The sequence below is a fragment of the Uranotaenia lowii genome, chromosome 3 (assembly GCF_029784155.1).
Source record: "Uranotaenia lowii strain MFRU-FL chromosome 3, ASM2978415v1, whole genome shotgun sequence".
NCBI lineage: Eukaryota > Metazoa > Arthropoda > Insecta > Diptera > Culicidae > Uranotaenia > Uranotaenia lowii.
The window spans coordinates 8610475-8633204 of record NC_073693.1 but is presented as its reverse complement, the minus strand read 5'-3'; the positions used below and the strand labels follow the sequence as shown (position 1 = coordinate 8633204).

Here is a 22730-nt window from a genome sequence, read left to right as displayed (position 1 = left end):
CTGAAAGTTTCAAACATGGCAGAAAAGAAAAAAGTAAACAGAAATTAAAAAATTACAAACAATACAAAAATTACAAACACGACCATATAACCAAAAATTATTAAAATTTACAAAAAAAACTAAGTTGGAACGGATCTGCTCTGAGACTTTATTGTTTGTTTGTATATTGTTTCTTTGTTTATTGTTCATCAATAGATCACATATTGATCCAAATGATAGGTTGAAAATTAAAGACAAACTACAATTACACGGAATTTACCCTACACTGTACCTAAAACACTAAGAATTCTTCTTCGGAATAATTCTCTCGAAACGTCAAAATCAAAATGATCGGAGAAGTGGTTAAACGTCCTTATTGCACCAATTAGCGATGTATTAGCTCCGCAGTTGTTCTATCGGAGAGGAGCAAAGAGCTGAAGATCAAGATTTCTCAAGCCTTGAGATCGTACGCTGAGTTGGAGCGCTTCTAACGGTGCGAGGCAGTTCAGCGACAGTAGTGGCCCGTGTTGCGTTCCGAAACGCAAAAAACGTCTCTGGATGGCCTCGATACGCTCCGAGCCATTTTGGTAGTAGGGGCACCATACAGCCGAGGCATGTACGAGGAACGATCGAACCAAGCTGCAGTAAAGACTCTTGACTCTTGAGACAATAAATTTCGCTTACAGTCTTTTGTCATGCGAAATAGAAGACCCAGACATCTGGAAGGTTTATCAACGCTGTAGTTTTGTGGATCTTGAAATCCAGCCGGTTGTCCAGGATAACACCAAGGTCTTTCACATGCTTAACTCGTGCAACTGCCTCATGTCCAAAAAAATAATCAGCCGATAGCGGAAGCCGCTTGCGTGAAAACGAAATTACCGTGCATTTGTTGCGTTTCATGGGAAGGCAATTGACATCACACCAGGCGGCGGAGATGTTCAACTGGCTCTGCGAGACGTTGACATCTTCGGGGTTGTTGATGGGTTAAAACAATTTCAAGTCGTCGGCATACGCTAGTTTTGGTCCATCGAGAAGCAACAGCACATCGTTGAAGTAAATCAGGAATATTATGGGTCTTAGGAGGTGGATCCCTTGAGGTATTCCAGAAGAGGCAGGGAATTTATTGAAAATGATTCACCTATTCGTACAATAAGTTTCCGTCCTAAAGTCTGTTTCACATAGAATCTGGTCGGATAAAACAGATCATTTCTCCGCAAAGAAATAACGTACAACAAAAGTAAAAATGTCATTTTTTAGGGGTTTTATTGCACTTTAAGGAAAAAAAATACATAAAAATCATTCGTCAGCTTTTCGGATGAATTTTCGAACTTTTTTTGTGATACCACCCATCATTTTCTGCACAGTACTGCTGGTAACCTCCTTCGCCATCTTGTTCCACCACTTTTCCATTTGAGCGGGTTTTTTCATGGTTCTGCCACATTTCTTCAGTTTGCCCTTAACTATTGCCCAATATTTGTCGATGGGACGAAAATCCGGACAGTTTGGTGGATTGATACTTTTTTTCAACGAAATCTATCTTGTTCTCCTTATACCACTCAACGACATCCCGGCTGTAGTGGCAGCTTGCCAGTTCCGGCCAGACCGGACCTTTGTGGGACCGAATGAATGGCAAACCCTCTTCTGGAGTCATTCTTCTTTGTAAACATTTCCATTCATTTTGTCCCCAGTGATAAAAAACCTTAGTCTTCTTCCCACAACTACAGATCCCTTGCCAAATCATCAAATAACGAGCAAATTTAACTGCGAAAACCAACTTGAATCTACCCGCAACATTCCCTTTTACGCTTCGCAAGGTAAAATTTGTACCGCGTATTTGTCCAAAATCCATTTTGACGTAAGTTTCGTCGTCCAGCAAAATGCATCCGTTGTACTTGGTCAACACTTTCTCGTACAACTTCCTTGCCCTGGTTTTGGCAACCAGGTTTTGTTTCAGCGTCCTGTTGGGGTGTTTGCTTGCACGATACGACCGCAAGCCTTCTCGCAAACAAATTCGTCGAGCTGTACTGTGGTTCGTCTTGAACTTTTTCGCCAAATCACGCAAGGAGATTCCAGGATTATTGTGAACTGATCGAATTGCCTTTGCTCGCAGCTTCCGGTCATAGGTTCCACTTTTACGCCTGGTTTGTTTTGCTCGATCCACCGTAAGGGTCTCCCGGTAACGTTGCAGCACCGAATTTACAGTCGATTTTGGATATTTCAGGAAATTTGCGATCTTTACCCCTGACCACGTCGATTTCTCTACGTGAGTGTGCAGAATTTTCTCTCGCCTTTCGCGTTCCATCGTCAATTACTTTTGACTGACTGCTTCAATCTTAATGAAATTTTCACCACTAAGTAAACAAACCATCCGGATCAAAACACTGTCAATAGATTCGCGACTAGGGGCGCTGCAGTAAATGAAAAGATGCGACCAGATTCTATGTGAAACAGACTTTATGTTAATCGATAATGAACATTTTCTTCTACCCGACGCTTCATAAATTCAGCTCTGGATTTGTCAAGTTTATTGGTAGAAACTTTTGGTTAGCTTTTTACGTACTAGGTAGTGGATAAAAGGGCATGATGGCCACACGAGCAAGACGGACACTTTCAGTTTTACTGGGACTTTGTGTTTTTCAGTCTTCTCTCAAAGCACATCTTATTTCAGGGTTTATTTCCTTTGCACTGCCGTATAAAATACTTGGATTTTAGTTTGTTATATAAATGTTTTTATGGAAATAACAATTAGTTTCGATGTGATGAAAAAAAGTTAATTTTGAAGCAACTCCAAAATAGCTCTTCTAAAAATATGCACGAGTTGCACCTTTTTTTTGCTATCACTTCTTTTTATAATCGCTAGCACTCACTTCACAACTCATATCAGAAGCCTTAAAAGCTTAGATGGTCACTTTTGAGCAGAAGAAATATCAATCAAACGAAAAACACCAACTCAGTGATCACGTCGGAAAACCGTCATATGTATATGTATGTATGTATGGAAACCCACCAGTGGCTGATAGGTCTTTCGACCCGAGGCGGTACGGGAAGTCTCGATCGCATATTCAAATATTGTTCATGCTTAACTCATCAACAATAATTGCAGCACAACCAAGGGGTCCGTTACCACTGGCTTGGGACAGGTTTGACTCATCTCACTCCCTTCCAACTGTTCGAAACAAATATAGAATTCTGAAAAGAATCTTAAGTAACCTACTCATGATTCTAAATTTGTCGAGATACTCCGGCTGGCTTGAACCACAATCCATTGTATATCAGTCTTCCGATCGTTTGATGTCCTGTCCAACCCCCCGCTGAACCCCATAATAGAGTTAAGCTATTTTGAACATATGAAAAAAATTGTAACACTTTTTACATCTTACCTCTCTTTCATTTGAAAAGGATACTTGTCTTTATACCATAAAAATTTCCAGGAATATTTAAAAGGCAGGAAGAAGCAAACCTGCAGCGAAATCCATAAGTTGCCAACAATCGCTCTTCTTTCACTTACCAGGGGTTGACCGACGTGTGAAAGGGTTAGAGACAACGGCTAGTGACCACCCCTCCTTGCGAGCAACAGCAATCGCTCAGCAACATTTGGGACCCGTAAAAGTTCCACGAGATCCGAAATAGAAGTATTAGTCTGTAATAGAAGTTCGGCACCACCATTGCTTCCCGGTTTACCACGTACGATCCTCGAGTCCCAAGACATCCCGCAGTAGCAGTTCCTGTTTACCGGCCACCTCATCGAGTACACACTACACAGTGTTTAGGATTTCTTGACAAGTGTCGGCCGCACGAGGCACACCTTCTCCGGAATCCCCGTGGCTTAACCAGGGATTCGAGGCCTGTTGCGAAGCGTTTATGTTTCTTCCCGCAGCATTGCTGATACTGATTGCATTGGTTGCAGAAGACACTACTGGCTGCTGTTGACGTCGTGGTAATCGTTCCGACCGTTCTTGAAAACAGATTGAGAATCTCTAACATCTTAACAAATTTTCAGCACAAATGACAATAAAAATGATTTTTTCTCCACTTGTTAAAATTGACAGCGAAAAAAAATCACACCCGTCGTCCGCGGCCGCAGCCTACTCTTGTCATCACGTCGGAAAACCGTCATATAGTAAGATTTGATATCTTCAAAATGAATTGATGAAAAGAACGGTTATCCTTGGGCCTTATAAACGTACACAGCTGTGCAATCCTGGGCAATTCTTTTTTTTTGGAAAATCTGAAAACAGGGCAAATTTCTGGGGCCCATTTGTTGGGCGCCGCTTAAGGGGTTAAAAGACTGGGGAGTTTTTTGTTTTCAAAATTTCCTTTAGGTTTTCGGATGGCTGATTACACAGACAGCAATTAAGATGTTCATACTTCACTCCTTGATCTTAACTTCACTTCATTATTTTCCTTATTGATTAATCAGTCGGTCTCACAAATCTTGAACGTGTTAAGGTATGATCTTATACCTATAGTCATTTGTTAGCTGAATTTGATTCAATACAAGCGCACAGTAACAGTAAAATATTTCATTTATCCTTCTCGCGATAACCCTAGTTTTCGATGTTTTATGCAGTTTGAAGTTTTTTTGGCATTCATTGGTTACTAGACCCTGTATTTGAATATCATCATGTATTCAGCAAATATACTGTATAGAATATGTAGTAGATCTGTATTAAGTTCAGTTAGTATTTAAGAACTTTTTGTGATGTATTATTGCTTTTGACGGTGAGATCCACTAAAAGTCAGCAGAATAAACTTATAATAAAAGAACCCGTCAACGCTGGACCTTCATTTTTTATTTAAATTGCGCTGAGGATAGCTCAAATAAGCTACTATGGATGTCGAATGAAATAAATTCTATCTAACTACGTAGTTGAAAGTCACCTCAGCATCTTGAAGAGGGAAAAGCAATCAAGAACATTTGTGGTCCATCCGTTTTTTTTTTTTGGCGTCCCATCCATTTTCCATCCAATAATTTATTAATTTTATTGCCCAGGTAATCGCAATCGTTTATGCGTTCCTAGGAAAATCGTTTATACTTTTTTTTGGTTGCTTCTTGATGTTGACCCAAAACGACTGGTTTGAAGAAGGCTCTTAAAAGGAGGAGATCAAAGTTCTTAAAACGTTTTTTTTAGATCGTAATTTGTCTTCCTTGATTTATTTTGAAGTTCTATCAGATCCTTTAAAAGTTAATATTTTTAAAACAGGGATAAAGATGAAATAAGCACACCTCGAGTTATGTAGATTACGGAAGCTCACGATAGCTTTCAAACTTGGATTGAAGCCACTTTATCTTTCATTTTACGGAATGGCTTCCCCTAGCGCAGATATCCAACGGATCCAATTTTCTGATTTCTCTCGTTTGATTTCAATTCAGTTTTCCACGATGACGACGGGAATCAATTCCTAATCCGTTTCTATCCAATTCATTTCTCTTCCTGCTCCTCCAGCCTTCGCTATCGTTGGACTACTCATCGGTCGAAACGGTGCTGCTGAAGAATGAAGGTGACTTCATCAGCGTGGAGCAGGGTAAGGAATTTTCGCGGAAAAAGAAACAACAAGGAGCGAGTCAGCAGCATCAGCAACAGCAGTCTCATCAACAACAGCAACAATCACAACAGCAGCAACAGCAACAACAGCAGCGGGAGGAAAATATGAGACAACTACTCGATGTCACCAACTCGTTAACCACCGACGAGATTAAGGACTTCGAAATGAGGTTAGTGATTTATTTGCTTTGTTTGATACTGACACGTGGAGTGTTCCGGGCTTAAGTTGGACACAGCTTTCATAAAACCGATGGATGACAGAGAACGGGGATTAAATCAGTGGATTATAATATCATCTGGCTACTAATAGAAGAGCTCTCGTCTATATTTATTCCACTGTTGGATTAGGAATGATGATTTAAAAACTCTGTAGTAAATCACCTAGTAGATCGAATCTTTCCAAACTTTCAGACAACACTCTATAGACCATTTTTAATCTTTTGGTATTTTTACTAAATTTTGTTTAATGTTATATTCGTACAATGGCCCAACTCCCAACTTTACAAAAAAAAATTGTGGAACATCTGAAAGCAGCATCTTTTATACAGAAACCTTTTTTTTCGTCGTTCTCTTTGAGACGCTCACTGAGTGCCTGCTTCAAAATAGCACAGTATTTTTCAATGGGTCTAAGTTCCGGTACTTCGGAAGAATTTATGTTCTTGGATACAAAAGTTTCTTTTGGTTTCATATCACCTCAGGGCATCCTTTGAATAGTGGAACCCAACGACTAAAACTAGGTCGAAATGGTGGAGAAAATCACCTTACAGCTTATTTTGAACTATCAACTGACCAAAGAATGCAGAGCCAGCTAAAGAGCTTGAGAAGTAATTTTTTATAATAAATCAAGTTGTAACCAGTGCGTTGTGTGAGAAGCCCAAGGTCAGTGAGAATCATCGTAGTACCTAAATGTAAATGTGCACAGGAAGCGCTGTGTGGAGTGGAGGCGGACCGTACCTTAAACCACCGACGCCATACGCAAATAATGGCCAAGGTAATGGACGGGCAATACGCTGACGAACAGATGGCGCTGATCGAACGCACAAATGGGCAGCCATAGGCGGGTTTCGAAAAAGGCGCAATGGGGCGGAATTCCAGGATGGAGCGGAAAGTCCGGATCCGGGGCAATGCCCGACAGCTAATGCGATCACTCCACAAAGAACAACCAAACGACACGGTACTGAGCATGCTTGTCCAACACCTCGCAAACAGAACAGAGCAGAGAACGAATTACACTTTTATCATTTCGGTTCCCGAGTGCACTGCTCAGCCGATCAACGTTCACTTATCTTTTTGCCGAGTGCGCCCGAATGCGGTTGCTCTGACGGTCGGGTGGACGTCGCTCGCTCTACAGAAAAGAGAAGGAGCTGGCTAGAAAATTGTGCTCTAGCGACGCTGCTGAGTAGCTCAGTGTATCAAGCCAGAAAGATTTCAATGCAGGAATGTTTTCTTCAGAAAAGCCGTTATGCAGAGCGGAACAGAGCATCAGTCGAAGAGGTCCAATGTAGGTTTATATATAAAATATTTTTGTACGTAGCCGGGTAGGGCACTTCCTGGCAAGTTATTTAAAAAACATGGGGAAAACCGGGTCAATAATCTGAAATTTTCCATTCCAAAAACTGAGCAATATCCGTCAAAATCTGAGGAAATTCCAGACATTTATCTAGTGAAGAAAAACGACTTACATTTTTTTGTCGCAACACATCAGCAGTGTTAAATTTAAGTTTAAAGCATACGAAGGAAAGTTTTTGTTTGATTTTTTATGAAACAAACTTTCACAAATCCAATTTTCAACAAACAATTTTAAACTGAATTCGATTTTCTTGTTTCATTTTCCAAATAATCAGGGCAAAATCCAAGTAGTTTTTTCACAATATCCGGGCATCCGCTAATTGCTGTATACTTAGTTTTATGTACTTTAAAATCGTACGTGGGTAGCATTAATTTACAAAAGCAGCGATTCGCAAAGTAACATTTACTAAAATTATCCAAAAATCTTTGTCTATTAAACAAACCGTAATTAGGCAGGGATCTGGGACAAATTTTAGTAATAAAATGCAAAACTTTCACAAATCGTAAAAATTTAGGATTTATCTTCCTTTACCGCTACGTTTTTGATATGTTTCGACCGAAGAAAGCTTTCGTAGCTAATCATTGATCCTGGTGCAGAACATCAATCTAGAGCAGGGGTGAGCAACCCGCGGCCCGCGGGCCGCATGCGGTCCTCGAAGCATGTTTGTGCGGCCCGCGAAGCTTATCTCAAATTAAATTTATTTCACGATTTTTTCTACGATAAATTGTTAATTATCATAAAATAGCAGTCCCAACTAAACCAAATCACTAACTTGATATGCACGTCACTTGTGCGCAGTTGCATTTGTCCCATTTATCCAGATTGTTGACTGTTTTGTAGGATTTCAGCTTTTTATTAAGTTTATTGGGAAAAAAGTTTTACAGAAGTTAGTTAAGTCTTTAATATTCGTTTCAAGCAAGTTAAAATTGTCTGATGAAGTGAAATGTTTTTTTTTTTCTTGATTAATGACAGAAATAAGGAAAGTTGTGTAATAAAAACTGGGCTAACGATTATAGATTTCTAATCGACAGCACTCAGCGAAACTCTGATTTCTTGACAAAAAACGATATCAGAATTCTGTTATTTAAATCAAAAAGTTTGTAACGATTACACAGCGGAACAGTATTTCTGGTGCCTATGATACAACTGATATTATAAGAGTTTGACTCCCTTAATTCAAAATATTTCACAGATTTTTACTATCACTTCTAGTTTCGGTGATCAGTTTTGGGTAAAATCAATCTTTCACGTCTCGGTGGCCGTGTTGTACCACCTGAGGCATAGGTTCGATTTCCATATCGGTAATGAATGTTTAATGTTAATATTAAGTTGTCCATTTAGTCTGTAAGCCTTTTTTGGCTAAGACTACGTCTTTTCATAACTGACAAATAAATTACATAAAAACGAAAAGCTGGGTTTCAATCTTTTTACTACCCTTCATTCAATCATGGACTCAAATTTTGCCAAGATATTCGTGTAAATACAACACTTTTAATAAATTGAATTCTACAATTTATAGATATAATAAAAAATAAGATTACAACTTTTTCGGGCATCATTGAAGAAAGTTATTGAATATTGGATATTGAATTATTCAATTCATACAACAACTTTGTTGAAGACTGCGAAATGATTTGGCTAACGGTTTTGAAAATATCAATGATACAATTTAGTTTAATTTTTCTTTAAAATTTCGACAAAATTCCCTTGGAAAAAAGAAAACTTCCATAACTTTTTTTTCTTAGAATTCAAAATTACTAGCGGTTTTTGGGAAAGTTGATTATTGAGTCAATAAGTATTTGTATTCTACAGTTTCGTTAAAAAAGTAATCAAATTGAATAACTAATTTTTTTTACCTATTTTTAAAAGTGATCTCGAAAACTAGAGCTTACAAAAAAATTTAATGATTGTGTTCAGAAATTTCATAGGCAAATCATACCAAACATTATTCAAATTGAGTCCTTTAACTTCAAAATAAGCATTACCAAAATTATAAGATTTTTATGATTCAGCCTTAGAAAGCCTATCGTAAAGGTATCTCAATGAAATTAATAAAATTAATGTAATCTGTAAAAATTTCCAGAATCGAAAATGTAAACTGTAACATTGACAAATCTGGTTAAAAATCCGTGAAAGTAAACATTTTTCTTCATTTTGAAGCCTTGCTCAACATCTCAATTCAATGATTTCATACAGAACTTCAAATGGAAAAAAAACACCGTTTATAGAAAAAAAATTGATGCTTCACGACACAATTTAAATAAATTGTGGAAAAACTTTTCGAAAATTTTACTTTACGAAATTTTTACGAACCATTGACTCAATTTTTAGTTTTTAATAAATATAAGGGAAGCAAATGATGTTTTCTCTTTGTTAAAAAGGAATATTCACAAAACATTTCGGATGAATAAAAATATTTCAATTTTTGTAAAACAACTTGTCGTTATAAAAAATTACGTAAAGCTCTGCCAACTATTATTACCTAAATTTTATTTTAATGCGGCCCGCTGAAAGAATTTCAAATTTAAAGTGGCCCGATGCTTCAAAAGGTTGCTCACCCCTGATCTAGAGGAACTCGCTCAGGAATGACCAGATAGGTGTTTTATAAAATTTAAAGTCGAGAGATTCAAAAATAGCGCAATAATAACAATAACTTTTAGAAAAGCATTTTTCAAGTATTTTTTTTTTTAATTTAACCGTATCTCCTTGGGTAAAGATTGTAGAACTTTGACATGTTAAACAAAGTTGTGTATTTTATTGAGATAAATAACTTTGTAGAAAAAACTTAAGCTCTAAAATGCTTAACAAGAAAGTTATGATTTATATCACGCTATCGGTGGACCTCTAAACTTTATTTTTCATTTAAAAATATGCGCTATATTATACAGAGCAATGTTGACGAAGACACCAGCATTCTATCTTGACTACCATTGGCGTTATTAATTTAGTTCCGTTAGATTTATGTTCTGCATTGTAAATTCTGACGCACTTCGAAACATCGATCCAGACGCAACCGATGAAGACAAACCGAGTTTTCTGGTAAGCGTCTCTTTCGCCCGAGTGCGAACGAATTTATCTGCACTGAGAACGCACTTCATCAGTTTGCTTGCTTCTCTGGCCCACACTTGGGTGGACGCTTGGTCGCTCTGGAGGTAACTGAGCATTTTTTACAGATTCTCCGTTTGGGAAGAGCACAGCGAAAAAAATACACGCTCTTACTCTGAACGGGCTAATCTGAGGAGCGATGCCAAGCATGGTACTGAGTTCTAATAAGTGCATACACGTAGTGACATAGCACATGGAAACCAGGACCCCTTTTTGTTTACCGTTTGGTTTTTGGAGTTCGGAGGACGTGAGACGTTACGAATCCGGAGGCAAACCTTCTGCTACACAAAGCAAGCCCCGGTGGGCCTCAGCTCAACCGGGTCCGATATTTACCACATCCAGGCAGCCGTCAACGCCGTGTGGTCCGAAGGTTGCAGAACGTACGGGTAGGAGAAGAAGAAGTCGCATCGAAGACCGACTGATTAGCTTACCCCGCACCGCTGTGCAGTCCGGAAAGGGAAGCGGAAGGAGGTACGAAGACAGCAGCCCAAGGTGTCCCTACCAGCTTCAACCAAGGTAGGACTAAAAAATCCCTGTATCGTCTTGATTAAAAGTGCGGATAAAAAGAAACCATTTTGTCGACATACCACAATAAACGGGAAAGTTCGTTTCTGCGAAGCATTGTGTTTTCTTGTGCAAGCTAGAACGCGGATAGCCGACCCTGAGGGGGTCCCCCTGAGGGGGGTTCTCATAGGTGCTGGGCAAGCTAACCAACCCATAAGGTTATAAAGTTTTAGTTAAAAACAAACATCACTATCGGATCACTTCGAATTATCATAAATTTAATGATGCCTGATGCCTTTATAGTGATGGGAAAGATGCAAAAGCGCGTGATCGGGTGGTGGCCGATCAACTCACGAATGTGCCGGTTGAAAATCAAGGGCCGGTTCTTCAACATCAGCATCATCAACGTGCACAGCCCTCACCTCGGAAGTACCGGTGACGACAAAGACGAATTCTACGCGCAGCTGTAGCGTGAATACGACCGTTGCCCAAAACATGATATCAAGATCGTCATCGGGGATTTCAACGCTCAGGTCGGCCAGGAGGAGGAATTTAAACCGACAATTGGAAGGTTCAGTGCGCATCAGCTGACCAACGAAAACGGCCTCAGACTAATAGATTTCGCCGCCTCCAAACGAATGGCCGTACGTAGTACCTTTTTCCACCACCGCCTCCCACACAAGTACACCTGGAGATCACCGTACCAAACGCAATCACAGATCGACCACGTTTTGATTGACAGCCGGCACTTTTCGGACATCATCGACGTCAGATCCTGTTGAGGCGCCAACATCGAGTCAGATCACTATCTGGTGATGGTGAAGATGCGTCCAAAACTCTCTGTAGTGATCAACACACGAAACCGGCGCCCGCCTCGGTTAAATATCGCACGACTGAAGCAAACTGAGGTCGCGGCAGACTACGCGCAATCGGTCGAAGCAGCGCTGCCGGCAGAGGGCGAGCTTGACGAAGCCCCTCTCGAGGACTGTTGGGATACCATCGAGACAGCCATCAACAGTGCTGCAGAGAACGTCATCGGTTATGTGGAGCGAACTCGACGGAACGACTGGTTCGACGAGGAGTGTAGGAGGGTGATGGACGAAGAGAATGCCGCGCGGGCGGCAGTAATGCAAAGAGGCACCCGTCGAAATGTGGAAAATAACCGACAGCGGAAGAGGCAGCGAGTCCGAATTTTCCAGGAGAAAAAGCGCCGCCAGGAGGAGGAGGAGCTCGAGGAGCTGGAGCAGCTGCATCGTTCTCAAGAAACACGAAAGTTTTTTCAGAAACTCAACGCATTCCGCAAAGGCTTCGTGCCCCAAGCCGAAATGTGCCGGGATAAGGACGGAGGCATCCTGACGGACAATCGTGAGGTGATCAAAAGGTGGAAGCAGCACTTCGATGAACACCTGAACGGCGCACATGCAGGAGATCAAGACGGTGGGGGAAGGTACATCGCCGGCGTAGCCAACGACGAAGAGGAGCCACTCCCAACGATGAGTGAAGTTAAGGAAGCCATTCGCCAGCTGAATAGAAACAAGTCGGCTGGGAAGGATGGCATCGCAGCTGAACTCATCAAAATGTGCCCGGAAAAGTTGGTCGATTTCCTACACCAGTTGATAGTCCGGATCTGGGACATAGAACAGCTACCGGAGGAGTGGAAGGAGGGGGTAATATGCCCCATCTACAAGAAGGGCGATAAATTGGACTGTGAGAACTTCCGACCGATCACTGTCCTCAACGCCGCCTACAAAGTGTTGTCCCGAATCCTACTCCGCCGCCTAACGCCACAAGCAAACAGATTCGTGGGAAGTCATCAGGCCGGCTTCATGGAGGGACGGTCAACGACTGACCAGATATTTACATTACGGCAAATCCTCCAAAAATGCCGGGGACACCAAGTCCCTACGCACCATCTATTCATCGACTTCAAAGCCGCATACGACACGATCGACCGTAACGAGCTATGGAAAATCATGGACGAGAACGGCTTTTCCGGGAAGCTAATCAAGGCGACGATGAATGGAACGCAGTGCTGTGTGCGGATCTCGGGTGAATTGTCGAGTTCATTCGAATCGCGCAGGGGGCTTCGACAAGGTGATGGTTTATCCTGCAAGATGTTCAACGTGGCGCTAGAAGGTGTTATTCGACGAGCGGTGGGCGAAATGCGGGGCACGATTTTCAACAGATCCAGTCAACTTATCTGCTTTGCCGATGACATTGATATAGTCGGCAGATCATCTGCGGCGGTGGAGGAGATCTACCGCAAACTGAAACGCGAAGCAGGAAGGATTGGGTTGATGATTAATACGTCCAAGACTAAGTACATGCTGGCCTGCGGATCCGAGACCGACCGAACCCGCTTGTCCAGTAATAACAAGGTCACGATCGACGGCGACGAGCTGGAGATAGTCGAAGATTTTGTCTATCTCGGCTCACTGGTGACCGCAGACAATGACACCAGCCGTGAGATCCGGAGGCGAATTATCAGCGGAAGTCGTGCCTACTATGGACTCCACAAGCAACTGCGGTCGAGAAGACTTAGCCCTCGCACGAAGTGTAACCTGTATATGACGCTCATTAGACCGGTTGTTCTCTACGGGCACGAGACACGGATATTGCTCGAGGAGGACCTGCGTACACTCGGGGTATTCGAGCGATGAGTGTTAAGAACCATCTTTGGCGGCGTACAGGAGAACGGAGTGTGGAGGCGAAGGATGAACCACGAGCTCGCGCGACTCTACGGCGAACCCAGTATCCAGAAGGTGGTGAAGGCTGGCCGGATACGCTGGGCGGGACATGTTGCGAGAATGCCGGACGACTGTCCTGCAAAACAGGTGTTCGCTACAAATCCGGTAGGAACAAGACGAGCGGGGGCGCAACGAGCGAGGTGGTTAGACCAACGATCCAACGTGATCTGGCGAACGTGGGGTGCCCGAGAAATTGGAGAACGGTTGCCATGGACCGAGTGAATTTTAGGAATTATTTTCGTCAAGTTATGTCGTGAGACGGAATACTATGTAAATAAAAAAATAATACTATTCAAAGACTGAATCAGCGAGACATTTCCTCGATCAATAGAGTGACCAGATTCACACATGTGTAAAGCTACTGCAGATCTAGGATTCTGTGAAGGAAGGATTTTCTTCTTTGAGTCAGATCTAGCTATAGCCATGTGTTCCTCGAATCTATCAATTAATTTCCTTTTGGTTTGTCCAGTCTTTGAATAGTAATTCGCTTAAATTGGATGTTGCTAAAAGCATTGAAATCTTCAATGAAATATCAGTTCATCTCTTAAACGGAGACACCGGACCAGGGCACAATTGGTTGTTCAAATTCTTAGGTAAAAAGAAATACAATAATTCACCTGACAATGCCCAAAAACGGGTAGAAAATAATTTAGCACTACCAGAAAACTTCCAGAGTAGGGTAGGTAGATTTAGAAAGATTTTTTCATTACATTTTTATACTTTTGGGAGAGGATTAGGGACACCACAACGATGTATTTCGTTTCAGGAGGATATGGTATCATTGTTGAATCTCATATTCGAATTCTTAAACAAATGTTGGCTAACAATTCTGAATGTCCGGACGAGACCTGAAGATCAACTTAGCTAAATGAAAATAGCGAATAACTTTTAAGATATTTTTCAGATAGTTGCATAATGGCAACTTGACAAAAGTGTTACGAAACTTTTACAGTGATTTTCTTGAATCATGCCAAAATTGTTGTTTTTTTTCTCAGTTTGGTTTTTACAGTTCTCTCTGGTGTGTTTGAAGACATCTGGTGGCCCAGACAAAAAACAAAAACTGTTCAATTATGTTTACAAAGCGGTTGAGTCAAAATGATTAAATATAAAGAGCCTTAGTTAAAAAAAAACAAAACACTGGGATAAAGGAAACACGAAATTATTGCGACCCCGAAAATGGCATGCCAATTTTCTTGTAATGTTTAGAATCAAAACAAAATTTCAGGGTAGTTTTAGGGTTTACTTCAAAACTCAAAAGAAAAGTTAATCGATGGAGCCTTCAGTGTAACATTGAACGCATTTTCGCTTGATGCCCTCCATCAAAGTCTTTACAGTGTCATCCGGTACCAGTTTCTCAGTATTTTTTTCCATTTTCTTAACATGTCCTTCTCATCTTTGACTGTCTTCTTGCTCTTCCGAAGTTCATATTATTGCCCAGCACTACTCCACCGGGCGCAGCTTCGGACAGTTTGGAGGGATCATTTCCTTTGGAACAAAATGGACAGAATTGGCCTCATACCACTCCAAGACACTTTTAGTATAGTGGCATGATGTTTGGCATCAAAATAGCGGCCAAATAGCCAAAATAGCGGAACTTCGTCGAGCTGCTGCAAGAACGGCAAAAGGCGCTTCTCGAGGCAATCAGATTTGTAGATCTCGCCATTTACTGTGCCCTTTTTCACGAAAGGCTCACTCCTAAGTCCGCAGATGGCCAGCCAAACGAAATATTTGGAGGCGAACTTCGACATTTTCTTCTTCTTAAATTTGTCGTCCACATCGAACTTGCTCTTGCCGGTGAAAAACTCCAAACCCGGAATTTGCGTAAAATCGGCTTTTATATACGTTTCGTCGTCCATCACACAGCAGCCATATTTTGTCAGCATCTTCTCGTAGAGCTTCCGTGCCCTACTTTTGGCCGTCGATTGTTACCGCTCATCGCGGTTTGGAAAGTTCTTTACCTTGTATGGATGTAATCCAGCTCTCTTCTTTGCATTCTGGACGAATAGCTTTAGGCCGATCTTTTTAGCCAAAATACGACTTGAGACGTTGAGATTTGCTTTTTGTTCTCCGGTCCCGGTTTTCTTCCAGCTCCTTTGTCGTGGTCCAACGTCAACCGCTACTGGAACCGCTTCAACACTCTGGAGACGGTTGAATTGGGAATTTTCTTAACATTTTTTCCAACTGCCGGTGCGACAGGTCAGAAAATTCCAGGTGTTTGGAAAAAAATTGTTGTTCTCTCAACTCGCGTTGGTTCCCCTTCATTTTCGTTGAATCAAAAAACACGACTTCGAGTTTGACAGCATGTAAACAATACACATCAATGAGAAAGTGTTCAAAATGTGGTTGATTATTACCCAATAGTAAAAAAGTTATGCCCTGTTGGATGTGTCGTGTGAATTTGTGAAAATGTATGGCCTTTGAGCCCTTGCTATCTTGTGACAATTAGAATAAAAATCAGTGTTCCCCAACGTTCACTCTTTCATTGAAACTTTGTTGCAACTAAATTATGACCCTAAAAAAGAACGTAACAATGTTAAATCATCACACCCTAACTGGTCGATCTCGCTCTCTTCACTCGTTCGTCCTTTTAACGTCGTTATGCCACTTCAAAAAGTGCATCATACGGCACTTAACTTACATCATTAAATGTTTGCGCTTTCATTCGGGATTGAAGAAAGAGGAGGGGTGGATGGTGGTTCATTCCTTCTGTGCCACATTCCGGAGATTGCTCCCGATCTGCTCGTGGCCACCTACCATGGACTATCAAGACTAAAGTGCTGCAATCTGCTTCCAAGCACCCGAATTTACTCAACTGCAGCTTTACAGTTTCACAGATAAATAGGAGGGAGATGTGATGGTTGGAAAGAAGCAACAGAGGGAAAAAACCTCCCAGCTTCTAAAAAGCTTTTCCGGTGTTATTTTTGCTCAGTCTTCTACTGTCGCCATTGACTTCCTCTGAGTTTATTACGTTCTCAAAAATGCAATTTGTGCATTATTATAATTTTATTATGGCTACCCCGGATTATCATTAAATTCTCAGATTGCAATGGCGTTCTGGAATTTCCAAACAAAAATTAGATTCGACCCAGTTTTCGGGTGAATCGTTCCCGATAACGATGTGCCAAAACTTGATTTTCTAGTTTGACACTTCGTCGTCGATCCTGGTCCCGGGAAAAATAAACAACGGCTAGGTAATTTGCATTGCATAAATGGGTTGCCCATTCATCAAAACCACCTCCAAAAAGTGGAGCAAAACACTGGAGGACCACACACAGACGTAGATGGGAACGTATATTTTATAAATGGCACTATCCTGCACAGCAACGGAGAAAATTTAATTAAACCGACAAAGATATGATAAAGTTGTGGGGTGATATTTTTTCCATGATTTTTTTTTTCAAAATGCTTTCGAGGGTAATGGAAAACGACTTGAGAGAATAGAACAATTAAAAGCAACAGTCCTGGAGTGAATGAGTTAAAAAGTTGAGGGTTTGAAGGGAATGAACAAAACGAAAAGAAATAATCCCAAAATTGAATTCAGAATTGACAACAAATCTTATCTTATCCTGAATATGATAATACTATAATAGGACCACAGTAAAAACAATCATTAAAAGAAACCAACATTATAATAGGACCACAGTAAAAACAATCATTAAAAGAAACCAACATATCAAGCTTAACCATAAACTTAATTAATTTAATAAAATACCTCACCAAATGTGTCCTTCAATCTATGCTATTTTTATAATTTTGGTGTCATTTTTGTTTATTTTCTCTTCCATAATTGTAAAATTTGATTTTTTTTAATTTTTTAACATTTTTGTCACTCCTCTTTCTTTTGTAATTTTTGTCATTTTGAAAAAAAAAAATGACAAAAATGACAAAAATGACAAAAATGACAAAAATGACAAAAATGACAAAAATGACAAAAATGACAAAAATGACAAAAATGACAAAAATGACAAAAATGACAAAAATGACAAAAATGACAAAAATGACAAAAATGACAAAAATGACAAAAATGACAAAAATGACAAAAATGACAAAAATGACAAAAATGACAAAAATGACAAAAATGACAAAAATGACAAAAATGACAAAAATGACAAAAATGACAAAAATGACAAAAATGACAAAAATGACAAAAATGACAAAAATGACAAAAATGACAAAAATGACAAAAATGACAAAAATGACAAAAATGACAAAAATGACAAAAATGACAAAAATGACAAAAATGACAAAAATGACAAAAATGACAAAAATGACAAAAATGACAAAAATGACAAAAATGACAAAAATGACAAAAATGACAAAAATGACAAAAATGACAAAAATGACAAAAATGACAAAAATGACAAAAATGACAAAAATGACAAAAATGACAAAAATGACAAAAATGACAAAAATGACAAAAATGACAAGAATGACAAAAATGACAAAAATGACAAAAATGACAAAAATGACAAAAATGACAAAAATGACAAAAATGACAAAAATGACAAAAATGACAAAAATGACAAAAATGACAAAAATGACAAAAATGACAAAAATGACAAAAATGACAAAAATGACAAAAATGACAAAAATGACAAAAATGACAAAAATGACAAAAATGACAAAAATGACAAAAATGACAAAAATGACAAAAATGACAAAAATGACAAAAATGACAAAAATGACAAAAATGACAAAAATGACAAAAATGACAAAAATGACAAAAATGACAAAAATGACAAAAATGACAAAAATGACAAAAATGACAAAAATGACAAAAATGACAAAAATGACAAAAATGACAAAAATGACAAAAATGACAAAAATGACAAAAATGACAAAAATGACAAAAATGACAAAAATGACAAAAATGACAAAAATGACAAAAATGACAAAAATGACAAAAATGACAAAAATGACAAAAATGACAAAAATGACAAAAATGACAAAAATGACAAAAATGACAAAAATGACAAAAATGACAAAAATGACAAAAATGACAAAAATGACAAAAATGACAAAAATGACAAAAATGACAAAAATGACAAAAATGACAAAAATGACAAAAATGACAAAAATGACAAAAATGACAAAAATGCATAAATGACAAAAATGACAAAAATGACATGATGTATGACAAATGTAATTTTTGTAATTTTTGTAATTTTTGTAATTTTTGTAATTTTTGTAATTTTTGTAATTTTTGTAATTTTTGTAATTTTTGTAATTTTTGTAATTTTTGTAATTTTTGTAATTTTTGTAATTTTTGTAATTTTTGTAATTTTTGTAATTTTTGTAATTTTTGTAAATTTTGTAATTTTTGTAATTTTTGTAATTTTTTAAATTTTTGTATTTTTTGTAATTTTTGTAATTTTTGTAATTTTTTTAATTTTTGTAATTTTTGTAATTTTTGTAATTATTGTAATTTTTGTAATTTTTGTAATTTTTGTAATTTTCGTAATTTTTGTAATTTTTGTAATTTTTGTAATTTTTGTTATTTTTGTAATTTTTGTAATTTTTGTAATTTTTGTAATTTTTGTAATTTTTGTAATTTTTGTAATTTTTGTAATTTTTGTAATTTTTGTAATTTTTGTAATTTTTGTAATTTTTGTAATTTTTGTAATTTTTGTAATTTTTGTAATTTTTGTAATTTTTGTAATTTTTGTAATTTTTGTAATTTTTGTAATTTTTGTAATTTTTGTAATTTTTGTAATTTTTGTTATTTGTGTCATTTTTGTTATTTTTTCGTCATTTGTGTCGTTTTTGTATTTTTTTGTATTTTTATCACTTTTTCCACTTTTTTATTTTTGTCACTTTTGCCCTTTTTTTTAGTTTTTGTCATTTTTTTCATTTTTGTCATTTTTGCCATTTTTGTCATTTTTGTCATTTTTGAAAATTTTGCCATTTTTATCATTTTTGTCATTTTTGTCATTTCTGTGAGCTCTGAGTTTCTGACGATTACTCTTTTTTTCCACCAAAATGTTAGAGGTATTCCTAGTATTTCTAATTGATAAATTCTCGCCACCAACTTCCTTCCAACTTTTTTTTTCTCTGTAACTCGCAATAATTATCGTTACGATTCTATCGAGTATCGCAGTATTTTTTTCTATTTTCTTCATCCTACCGAGAATAACGTTAAGCCAGAAGTTTGTACCAAATTTGTTTATCCAAACGAGTTCAAAGAAAAAAGTGGGTTGGCGAAACTTCCCCTCAAAAAAAAAAGAAAATTTTTCCTCAAATCGAATTTGTTCGTCGATATTTTGCACACTCTTTCACCATCACTCTGATTTGTTGTTCTTTCTACTGTGAAAGACTGTCGGGGATACAAATTCCAATTGATTCGATGATCGACTCCGGTGGATGAATTGGTTTCGATGGGTAAAAGGAATGAAAGGACAGCGCGGCAGATTTTGCAAACTTGTTTTACCTTCCCGCTCAAATGATGATGGTTTATTTTCATAAATATCTTCTCCCAAGTTCCCCCGAGAGATGAAATTTGCAGTTTGGTTGAATGAGAATTCAAATTTTTTATATTTCAATCAACTTTCATCCTGGTCGTCATCATTGGTTTAGTCCTGTCCTAAGGTGAGTGAATCGAGATTGATTATAATTTCAGTCTCTGGAGCCACCAAAAAATGAAATCAGAAATCCAAATTCCTGGTTAAAAACGAAAATTGTTACGGTTTGTACAATTTGCAATCGAACATCAACCCAACTTTGTGTTCAACAACCCTACATCCGGGAAGTTGACATTTGTTTCATTTTTCCCACGTTCAGTTTTTCTCTACATTCTGAATGGTTTTTCATGATGTTTGATCGTGTTTTTGCGGACAGCGAAACACAGAAATGATGTTTTTTTTTTCTTCTCTTGTGTCATCGAAAACGATGACCATGCAATCGGCTCGCAAATATTGGCAAAGTTTAGCTTCACCATCACCGCCGATTACGATGAATTATGAGTGTTTTGGTTTTTTCTAGTGTGTGCTCAAATATTTTGCTAACGATGGAAAACATTTTTTTGTTTGGTTTTCAATGCACAACTTTTTGATAGGTAGTTTTCGTTGGAGTGGAATCGATTGACATTCACTGTCATGTTTAAAAGTTTGAAATTACTTTCCAGGAAACGAATGGTGGTTGCAATGTAGCTTTTCGTATTCATCCGTTTTCGTTTTTTTTGGTGTTTTTAAAATGCATCATCAAATGAGGCGAAAAGTTAGATGAAGGTGTTGGATTGAATCACACCTCCATAGATTGCATACATTCAGGTGCAAAGTTTGTAAAGCATTAATCTCCCGTAAAACATTGAAAAAAGTCCCAAACGTCTGCAAACGACATCATTAAAGGTTGCTACCTGTCAGTTTACGCGTGTTTGATTTCCGCTTCCCACACCTGAATGATGGAGCAATAATTGTGTATCCATTGATTCGAGACAAGCTCCAAAACAAACTGACGGAATTTGATAAAGGTGCACGGACAACTTGGCCGGGTGTGGGTAGAAGAAAATTAAAAATTATTCACCGGAAACACGGGACTCGATGAAGATGTTGTTGACAGGCTGCGTCAGACATCTGTAAACACAAATCCGGGCAAATGAAAACTTCCGGCCTCTTGCAGACCAGCAGGGAGCTGATTTTTTCTTCCATTTTTTGACCACCCGCTTTGTGTGTGATGATCGGCAAATGAATTTATCAGGAGTTCATCGAACGAAAAGCGAAAAAAAGAAGGAAACCGTTTGTAAACAGCTCCACCTCGTCTCGGGCGCGCGAAATTCCGAAGAGGGTGGTCCTTGGTCAAGTTCAATGTCAGAGTCGGGTAACCGTACGCATTACGGTTCAGTTCATCAGCAATGGCAGCATCTTCCAACAACCTACGACCTGCTTGCTTGCCTTCGTCTACTCTCCACGATACGTTCAAAGGGAAGCGACCTGCAAGAAAAACGGTTCTGTTGAATTCAATTTTACAAACCAATATTCTTGGGTAGTGAGGAAAAAAACAAAACCCCGGTACCCGGTATATTTGTGCCCCACGCTTTTGGGGCAACCGGAAATTGAATATTTTGTGCATGTATGCCTGTAAGCGGAAGGAAAAGCTGCTCGTTATTGAACCCTCGTGACCCGATCAAAGCATCATGTTTTGGAATCAATTCAAATCAAGTTTCTGGGTTTCATTTTTGATAATTTCCGTATAGTTCTACTCCGAATTTTAATTCTTTAGCATAAATATAGACGTATAAAACAATGCCTTGCCATTTGTGTAGTCAGCATTAACACTTCAATGAAAAAATCCCTGTTATACCTACCACCTCGCTCCCCTTCTTTATCACTTTTATTCTAATGTGACTCAAGAGTAAAAACATTTACAATAAAATGAGCGGATAATAACATTGAAATCAAATCAAATTTAGCTAAAATTTCAATATACCGTCAACTGGGGCATTATGCAACACTTTTCAACTTCGATGGCTTCTAAAAACTTAATATCCACAGATAATCATACTGCTTGTACATCAAAAGTTTTAAGGTTGATAGGACATCAAATTAACGAAGTCAGAAAAATATTGGTTGCATGAGTTATTTTGAAATTTACAAAAACAAAATGCGAATTTCACCCTAATGAAAAAAGGGGTAAGTTTCAACATACTTTGTTTTTAAAAAAAATCAAATGAAAACATTTAAAAATTTATAGCTTTTTATATGATTGTCATATTATAACTTATAAAGTACCAATTGTAGTAATTTTTGGTTTTGTTCGAATTAAATTTACATTTTTTTCTGTCAAAAATGTTTTTAAAGAAAAAGCATAAGGGTGCTGCATACATTTAGGGGTAAAAAATACTACTAAAAATTCACTAGCTGAAATCATAAAAATTAATGTTTGGATGGATGAAATTTTGAAATTTACAAACGGGTGATGCAAAACAATCATACTGGGAAAACTATTTTCGGCATCGAAAAATGTTAAAAATGAGTACATTGTGCAATAGATTTCTATGAGAATCATAAACTTAAAAAAATTAGGTATCTCACAATGTGAGAAACTATGACATAATCATTTGGTTATCACTGAATGATAACTTTATTATATTATACTAAAATAAAAATTGAATAAAAAAAAAGTGCTTCAGAGCCTTCAAGTTATCGACCAATTAGTTTGCTTCCTTCTTTAAGTAAACTATTTGAGAGAGTTATTTTGAATAGAATGATGATTCACATTAATCAGAATTCTGTTTTCCCTGATGAACAATTTGGTTTTCGTCATGGACATTCTACTACACATCAA

At 38.1% G+C, this 22730-nt stretch overlaps 1 protein-coding gene across 6 annotated transcripts in view; it reads left to right on the top strand.

The window, feature by feature from the left end:
• The window catches only part of LOC129750541 (uncharacterized), a 380798-nt gene that overhangs the window by 270792 nt on the left and 87276 nt on the right, over window positions 1-22730 (top strand). For all 6 annotated transcript variants that reach the window (XM_055745501.1, XM_055745502.1, XM_055745498.1 and 3 more), the window contains exon 7: window positions 5427-5695. In XM_055745501.1, coding sequence (XP_055601476.1) covers window positions 5427-5695 — 269 coding nt within the window. The remainder of the gene's footprint in view (window positions 1-5426; window positions 5696-22730) is intronic.